The sequence below is a fragment of the Dendropsophus ebraccatus genome, chromosome 1 (genome assembly GCF_027789765.1).
Source record: "Dendropsophus ebraccatus isolate aDenEbr1 chromosome 1, aDenEbr1.pat, whole genome shotgun sequence".
Classification (NCBI taxonomy): Eukaryota; Metazoa; Chordata; class Amphibia; order Anura; family Hylidae; genus Dendropsophus; species Dendropsophus ebraccatus.
The window spans coordinates 9,106,936-9,115,957 of NC_091454.1; the positions used below are offsets into that span (position 1 = coordinate 9,106,936).

A 9,022-nucleotide genomic window follows, 5' to 3' on the forward strand; every position below is an offset into this window, starting at 1 on the left:
AGTGAGAAGCACTAAAGGATACACGAATACTGAATGAGGGCAATAAGAGTAATAATACAGAGTGTGGGTACACTAAGGGGGCACTAAGAGTCGGAGGCATTAATGGGCATCCTGGCTATAACGTTATGATGTTTCCTATGCATTGGGGCTCGTGTTCTTTTAGACCCTGGAATCTCTCCTGACCTTCCCTAGTACGAGGTTATAATAATGTTACTACTTTCCCTGAACACAATGAGGGCTTTGTTATATGCAACGTCTATAGGAATGTGCATGATGTCACTGCTCCCCATCCTGGATTACGAGCTCAAGTGTATCGTGAAATATACCCCCCCCCCCATAAATATTAGGGGTGTCGGATGGACCAGCCTATGTATATGGGGTTGAATACTGAATTTCAGTGCTCCATCCTTTTGTTCTTCCTAGAGATAAGCTGCTGCTAGAGGTGTCTGGCAGCGGCTTTCTTCCCTCATACAGGCTGGACGTGCCTGTGATAGGGGGAGGAATAGCTGAATATTCGTCCATTCATATCCACTGCTGCAGAGATGTAACATGATGTCTGGTCACACAGAGTATAGAATATAAGCAATTGTGTATTCACACATGTACACACTTATAGGTATAATCCATAGAGAGGTATAATGTGAGCCACATTTTCTGTTCTTCCATCATCACTAATGAATTAAATTAAAAAAACAAACTATAGTGTCAATAGAATAAATCTTTATTTTGTAAGTCCAATCACAGCACAGAGAATAGTGATCTGACACACAGCTCCAAATCCACTACTTTCCTACACACAGACATATAGTTGCCTGACGGAACTGGGCTGCCTGTAGCTGCCACTAGAGGGAGCTCTCTGCATACACATGTAACTGTGTATTTTATTTAAAGGATTTGGCCACTTTATAGCAAAACTGTTTAGTATACAATATTAGTAAGTGTACTCACTGTATATACCGACAGCAGCTCCCTGTGTTAAAATCAGATTCCCCTCCTCCAGGCTGTGCTGTCCTGCCCTGTGGTCAGTCTGTCCATAAGATGGCTGACATGGAGGAGCATGTGACCATGCCCCTCCCCCCAGTGTCCCCCAAGTGGGCCTATATAGAACTATGGAGGACACTGGGGGGCGGGTATGGTCATATGCTCCTCCATGTCGGCCATCTTGTGGACAGACTCACCACAGAGCAGGAGAGCACAGCCTGGAGGAGGGGAGTCTGATTTTATCTCTATGGGATACACGGGGAGTTGCTGTCAGTATGGGCTGTGAATACTACACACAAAACAATTTTACTAGGCAAATCAGCATTGTCATGTTCTGACACTTAACATTTTTTTTTCCATCAATGTGGCAAATTTTTTGTTGTTGTCTCAAACTATAGTTTGGCACAATTACATTGCAGGCACTGCAATGGCACCAATAGACCGCCAATGATGCTGTTGGCCTTTACCATTGGGTGGTGTTTGTAGATACTCCATGTCATACTCCCTCCCTCACTGTGTGAGTGCTCGTTTTTTGGTGGGCAAAGTGTCATTTTAACCCTCCTTAGAGGTGAAATGAGAAGAAAAAAAAAGGGGATAAACTTGATGGGCTGATTTGAATTGAATTGAATGGTGAGAATTGAAAGGATTTTTTTAAAGGGTTTGGGCTGCCACTAGAGGGAGCTCCCTCCATACATATGTAAAGAGATCCCAGTGAACTCACATACAGTAAGCTCCCCCTGGTATTAGTTACAGGCAGCTAAAGGGATTAGATCTCAATATCAGGAAAAAAAATCTTTATGAAGCCGCAGTATTTAGTAAGAAATGATCACAGAATGGGGTATTTAAGAAGAGGAAGCCGTGGAGTTATATCGTCCGCTTCAGTATTCATCAGTAAAAGGATACTCGGGGTGATCCATGAACGAAAAGAATCATATCAGGTCATGTTCACACCTCCACATCTAATAAATACTAAGAAATAGTTGTCGACAATTTTGCCAAAATTTTTGCACAAATGGCAAAATTCCAGGTTCGCTGCCAATTTGGGCAGATTAGTTGTATGAGATTTTCCCAACGATGCATTACACCTCCTATAGCAGCTGTGAGATCAATTACCAAACAACAGAGCAGGGAATCTTAATCGGACTCACCGTGTAAATGGAAGATAGCGATAATTTCTGTTAAGAGCCTCGAGCGCCTTCATGTCTTGGGAAGGTAAGGTAAAATCAAAGACCTGTGAAACATGAAAAAAAAAAACTTTTGATGAGTGCACTAGCCCTAAGCCCAACATGTTTCTTGTGCAAATGATCACATTCATCAGGGGCTTTTAACCTGCATTGATATGAAATTATTTATCAAAAGGGGGGACGTCACAATTATTTCTTTTATTTCTTTTTTTATTGTTTCCCATTCAAACCTGTAAGTTTTCTTTCATCCTCTCAGGGTTGAAGCTTTTGGCCACCACAACAACTCCAAGCTGTAGAACATATCTTATGGCCACCTGAGCCGGGGTTTTATTGTGTTTTTTAGCGATGTCGGCCAAAACAGGATCTTCAAGAAGGGCCGGTGAATTTTGGTCAACCCTAAGAAAGTACAAGGTCAGAAACATAAGTACAGTATATACTCGTTTGCCTGGATTAGAAAATTCTATTTTATGCTGGATTAAACTAACTTTACTGGACTGAGTTTTCTACTATGCTGCAGCTGTGAAATAGAAAAATATTTAAAGGGAATCTGTCACTAGGAAAATGCTATTTAATCTATGGGCATCCTGGTAAAGAGCAAGAAGAGCTGAGCAGAATGATATATACCTTTCTGGGAAAAGTTTCAGCATAACTTGTCATTAGTTGATTGAAATCTCTGACCTTTCTATGCTCAGGAGTCCAGTGGGAGGTCCTATCATTGAGTGACATTTCAAACAAGTTATACAGAATTTTTTCCTACAAACATATATATATCAATCTGCTCAGCTCTTCCTTCTCTATAACTTGATGCAAAGAGATTAAATATAATTTCCATGTCGATGTGGCCCCTTTAAGGTAACAATTACTTTCATTCATAAACTTTTTGGCCTTTCTTCTTCTGATCTGTACACTTTCCATCCAATCTTCTCTTTAATTACCAATGTTTAGTCCAGCTTGACCCCAGCACACTGTATCCAACGAAAACGATACCTTGGGATTTGCAGAAGTCTAAGAGTTTCCTTTGATTAAGATAAATATGGCATTCTACCTGTAGGGGGCAGAACATTCCTAGTCAATACTTAAACTATAACCATGGATATAGACAAAAGCTTTCAACGCTGAGGCAGCACTACTAAGAGATTCAGGTGACATTGGCTCTTTATTTCTTGTAGAAGCGGTGGGGGTTGTCATGTAGACCTTGTGTGTGTGTAGCGGGGTGTAAGTGATCCCCCCCCCATTAATGTTCACGACTAGGCCACCATTGACACCTATCTCCTATGTATACCCAGTTGCTGGGACCTGCACTCCCAAAAGTGCCCATACACTGTGGACAAAAGTTGGCCAAACCTATCGACTCTCTCCCAATCATTGGGGTAGGGAAGAATGGGGAGAAGCATGAAGTATGTTGGATTTCAACTACCTGACTCTTTCATTCTCAGAGATAAAAGTCAGCGCCAGAGCGGTATGGCTCTTCCCAATAGAGAAGAGATGAACATTGTCCAAGTGTATGGTGAGGTCAGGAGACATTCGTCCCGACTCCCGACACTTTCTGATAATGTATGACCAGCGAAAGGAGTGGCAGGGCGCATGTATTACCTCCATTTCAATGGGTTTACCAACGTTCTCTGAACTTGAACGCTCAGCATTTGACTCTCGTCAACTGGGAAATTGGATGCCATCCTAGGGCTGCAAGGAAAACATGGATACAGCCTATGGCCAATGGCTGTATCCATGTTTTCAGGGTCTCCCTCCTTTAAGTTCAGAAAACGTTGCCGAACCCAAACAGTTCTGTAAGTCCACTCAACATTACTCCAGACCCCTGATCTCACGATCACTGGGAAGGAGGAAATCATGCACATCATGCACATGCACCTGAACCTGTGAATCTTCCCGTAGGGGGGGGCGCCTTACTTTTGGGGGGAGCCCTAGATTTAAGTAGAGGGGTGCCTTATTTTCGGGAGGATGCCTAACTCTAGGCTAGAGGCAAGGGTAGTTGGGGTGTCTTATTTTAGGAGGGTGCTTTTGTGGTGTCCCACCACGGGTGTTTCTAGTATGGGCACCTGTCGTAAAAGTCCTGTACCATAGAGTAAAGCGGTAATGAATTTGCACAGCTGTAGTCATTCAAGGGTTACTGTAATGTTTTGTGATTCTGTGCATCAATGAGAGAGACTCTTTCCTCACTACCTGTCTCTATTGTCTTTTCTTCTATACACTCTCTTCTCCACCACTCACAGAGGCTGTTACATACACCCTGTAGGAAGTAGTCACATGGGGAGGGTCAGTCCTTCTCTGATGTTCTGAGGAGTAGGGCACACAGATCAGGCTTCCCTGCTGAACTTAGCCAGGAGCCTGGCTCTGCCAGGTTCCCTGTCTGGGACAGACCAGCTGTGGTAGTGGACACGTATGGAGAACATAGAGACTTTCTTTACTAAAGCTACACTTACAGTCAAGATGCAGTGCTTATCACATAAGGAGGACAAGTCAGAGAATACCCCAAGCCACGCCGAGAACCTCTCTTAAAGGTGCAGGGCGGTATACTAGCCAGAGAAACTGACCCGGCTAGAGCAAAGCAGCAATAGCCAAGGCCTACGTACTATATCTCACAGCAAAGGTGACAACGGGACACGCTCAGACACTTTGCTTAACTCAGGTAACCAAGACTGGGGCTTGAGTTACCCTCGTAGGACGGGTACCCCAACTCTCTACTCTACTCAACTAAACCAGCACTACTGTTCTACCTCACCACTTCAGCTTCTCTCAGCACAGATTCAGTGAAACTCAAGTCTGTACCACAGAAACCCCTTGTTACTTTATCCTCCTGTATTGCAAGAGATTTATCAGTAAAGATCACTTCATTTAGTCTACTGGGACTCAGTGGTTATTGCACCATCACCCATATAAACAGGCTACACCGTCCTTGGCTCACTCTCCCCTTTCTGTGTGTGGCAGAACCGGCAGTCTGGGTGGGTCATCTCTCCACTACGGACCACCGTGATAAGAGCCCAAGGGACCCTTCACAGCCCAGCAGGTCAGCGACCATTGTGGAAGGGTATAGCCAGCCACACACCAAAGCAGGTGTGCCTCCATACCTGTGTGCACTGGCCTGTAACTTAAAGGGATCACAGCCTAGAAGTGATATATTAAGAAAGGTTTTTCGCATTCTTAAAGGGACAGCTCTGCTTTATATTCAAAGTAAACCTAATAAGTGTCCGTACTATCCTATATACCTGGTTGCACACCGGCTTGTATTTCAGTCCCGGCTTGTTAAGGATGTACTCGATTTGTCTACGATTAAAGTTGGAAACTCCGATCGACTTCACCAGTCCGGCGTCCTTACACTTCTCCAAGGCCTGAAAATGAGACAGAAAAAGATAGATTATCTCCAGCGATCAGCTGAAATCTGTGGAGGAACCTGGCAGCTAGTATTAGGTTTTCCTGCAGCGCCACCACAGGTGAATTAAAGTATTGCACAGTTTTCATTTAAAGGGGAACTCCAGCAGAAGTTGTTTTTTTTTTTTCCTTTCAAATCATCTGGTGCCAGAAAGTCATATAGATTTTTAAATTACTTACACTTAAAAATCTCCAGTCTTCCAGTACTTATCAGCTGCTGTATGTCCTGTAGGAAGTGGTGTATTTTTTTCTGTCTGACACAGTGCTCTCTGCTGCCACCTCTGTCCATGTCAGGAACTATCCAGAGCAGCAGCAAATCCCCATAAAAACCCTCTCCTGCTCTGGAAAGTTCCTAACATGGACAGAGGTGGCAGCAGAGAGCACTGTGTCAGACTGGAAAGAATACACCACTTCCTCCTGTATGCAGCTGAGTAGTATGGGAAGAGCTAAGATTTTTTTATTTTTTTTTTAATAGAAGTAAATTACAAACCTATATAACTTTCTGCAACCATTTGGTGAAAGTGATAGATTTTCGCCCCTTTAAAACGTATCTGTCCCCAGGGATGGGGAACGCTAAAGCTTTGGCTGCCCAGGGATGATGGGAATTGTAGTTTTGCAACAATAGGAGGGTCGCAGGTTCTTCATCCCTGCTTTACAGCAGGAAAGAAAGAAGAAAGAGACAAAGAAATAGAAAAAAAAATAAAGAAAGAAAAAAAACACCAGGTACTCACCTCCCAGGTGTCTCGTAAATCTGTTTGGTGAAAAATATATTGTCCGTTTTCATCCACAGGAAAGATATCATCCCCGGGCTGTAATGAACATAAATGAAGTGAAGATTATTCTGAACGACCATTTACTTTAATGCAATTAATGTCCACACCCCCATGATCAGTGACTGATGGCCTATTACATGAAGTCCAGCAAAACCTTCCTTATGGAACTTCAAAGTGGGATTGCATTTAAAGGGGTACTCCGGAGGAAAAAATAGATGTTAAATAAACTGGTACCATCAAATAATTAGTAAATTACTTCTAATTAAAAAAATCTCCAGTCTTCCAGTACTTATCAGCTGCTGTATGTCCTACAGGAAGTGGTGTATTCTCTCCAGTCTGTACTCCAGTACTCTCTGCTGACACCACTGTCCATGTCAGGAACTGTCCAGAGCAGCAGCAAGTCCCCATAGAAAACCTCTTCTGCTCTGGACAGTTCCGGACATGGACAGAGGTGGCAGCAGAGAGCACTGTGTCAGATTGGGAAAATACACCACTTCCTGCAGGACATACAGCAGCTGATAAGTACTGGCAGTAAATAACATGGCAGTAAATAACATGTAGATACAGACTTGTGTTCACTGGATCTATGCTGGGAGATCCTTGGAAGTGCTAGAGGTAGACGTAGTGGTACTTGTGTAGCTTACAGTTGAGCAGTGAAAAGAAGAGGAGAGGAGTTTGTCAAGGGAGCCCCAACCCAAGGTAGTTATGTGCTCTGCTGGAACTTTAGAGAGAAGAATACTTGAGAGATACTTGTGAGATACTTGTGCCCGTGTTTAGACTATGTTGTCTGACCACCTTTTGCCCTACAGTGTCAGAGTCCCCGTCCTACTAGGGTGACACAAGCCCCAGTCCTGGTTACCTGGACGAAGCTAAGTGCCCGAAGTTATCCGGTGCTGTGAGATAGAGTTTGTAGACCTTTGTTACTGTAACTTTGCTCTATCCGGGTCAGTTTCTCTTGTAGCCTACGATACTGCCCTGCACTTATTAGAGATGTTCTCTGCAAGGGCTGGGTTATTCCCTGACTTGTCCTCCTTGTAGTATCTAGCACGGCATCTTGGTTGTGGTAGTGGTAGTGAGGAAACTGATCAGCTTAAGCTGCATCTGCGTCCTGGACAGGGGCCCTGGCAGAGCTAGGCCCCAGTTTGACTACAGCAGAGACTTTCTTGTCTTGTGTCATCTCTGTCCAGGAATCTGACTGACTAAAGACTGACTAAACTAACTTCCACTTCCTCCCACCAGTGCAAAACTCGTCCTACAGGGGCCTAAGGGATCTTCCCTGGGATTGGTGGGGAGGTGTGTGGGCAGGAATGAGTGGATAGAGAGAGGTTGAGAGAGAAAGAACCTCTGATAGGTCAGAAACAAACACATGGCATTAGAAAATCCTTAACCCAAAGTTAACTACAGCTGTGCAATATAGACAGGTACAATACTGACTAGCGGTGAAACAATGAACTTCTTAGCACTTCATCACCACCCTTAACCTTGAGAGAGAAATGTTTACGACAGGTGTAAATAAGACACAAAAAACCCACCAGTGGTGGGACACCACAGAAGACTGGAGATTTCGCATTAGCAGTAATTTACAAATCTGTATCACTTTCTGGCATCAGTGGACTTAAAAACTAAAAGTACCCCTTTAATGTCAGAATAACCCTTTAAGGGATTATATATCATTGTAAACCGGTCTTGTTTGTATCTAAGCCTTATAATTCATTGTATTTCACATTCTTCAATAACCTTCAATTGCTCAGGAGAATGAATGATGAACAGGTCCATGTATTCCAGCTGTAGACTCTTCAGAGACTTTTCCAGGGCCAGTCGGACAAGATCAGGAGCGTGGAAGGTGGCCCAGAGCTGGGGGAGAAAGGAAAATGAATATTCATCAGTATATTCCTTTTACAATATTAATATTAATAATAAAAATAGCTACAAGGGTCGGACCTGGGACACTTATACTGGAAGCTGTCTGAGAAAAGGGTCATGTGACCAAACTTCCTCACATCCTTAACCCATATAATCTACTAGTAGTGGTAATCAAGGGCAATGGTTAACCTGTGCACATCTATAATACCTAATTCTATGTCTGTATGATAGGTTTGCGGCTATGGATCAGCAAATGGAGCACTGACCTATATAAAGATTAGGAGGTTATACATTAACAATAGGTGCACTATTGGTGGCCCAGAATACCGGTGATCAGACGATCAGATAGATATATTATTACCTTCCCAGTGTAAAACAAATCTTCTCTTCTCACCGTCCCATCGGCAATTTTCTCTCGCATGGCGCGGCTGACATATACCTCTGTCCCGTAAAGATAGGCACCGTCAATGTGCTGATAACTGACCTCAATAGCCATCTTGGTCGCCTCCTCGGACACATTTTTAGACTAATCAATACAGAAAGACTATTGAGGATACTGGGTACATAGAGAAAGACTATGGATGATACTTGGAACATATGCGGTAGGCAGGGTGGTGGTGATGTAGTGATGGTAGGTGGTGGTGTGGTAGCTGAGTGGGTCTAGGGTCACTTGGGCACTTGTCACAGTAGCCTGGAGGGGTATAGGACCCACCCCGGACAGTTTGGGGCCTGCCCGCAGAGAAAGGTTTAACCCAAGTCTAGGTGTGTATAGTTGCAGGTGCACAAGAATAGGCCAAAGTTCAACACTTAAAAAGTAGAACAGTTTACTTTCAG

At 43.7% G+C, this 9,022-nt stretch overlaps 1 protein-coding gene across 2 annotated transcripts; it reads right to left on the minus strand.

The window, feature by feature from the left end:
- Positions 1-1,910: 1,910 nt before the first annotated feature.
- On the minus strand, positions 1,911-8,684 carry LOC138788508 (aldo-keto reductase family 1 member C1-like). 2 transcript variants are annotated; one of them, XM_069966450.1, is made up of 8 exons: positions 8,550-8,684; positions 8,063-8,179; positions 6,284-6,361; positions 5,390-5,512; positions 3,101-3,210; positions 2,396-2,561; positions 2,146-2,212; positions 1,911-1,924 (listed from the first exon to the last, which is right to left on the minus strand). In XM_069966450.1, exons 1-8 carry the CDS (start codon positions 8,682-8,684, stop codon positions 1,911-1,913), a joined length of 810 nt encoding a protein of 269 aa, XP_069822551.1. The 2 variants fall into 2 exon arrangements, with proteins under 2 accessions (XP_069822551.1, XP_069822542.1); XM_069966441.1 differs by lacking the exon at positions 1,911-1,924 and having other exon boundaries at positions 2,126-2,212.
- Between the last annotated feature and the right edge of the window lie 338 nt (positions 8,685-9,022).

Coding starts and splice junctions, on each gene's coding strand:
- LOC138788508 (XM_069966441.1), bottom strand. CDS start 8,684: ATGGCTATTGAGGTCAGTTATCAGCACATTGACGGTGCCTATCTTTAC. Junction 2,562..3,100: donor TCAAGCTGGACTAAACATTG/GTAATTAAAGAG, acceptor GTACTTTCTTAG/GGTTGACCAAAATTCACCGG. Junction 2,213..2,395: donor GGATGAAAGAAAACTTACAG/GTTTGAATGGGA, acceptor CATGTTTCACAG/GTCTTTGATTTTACCTTACC.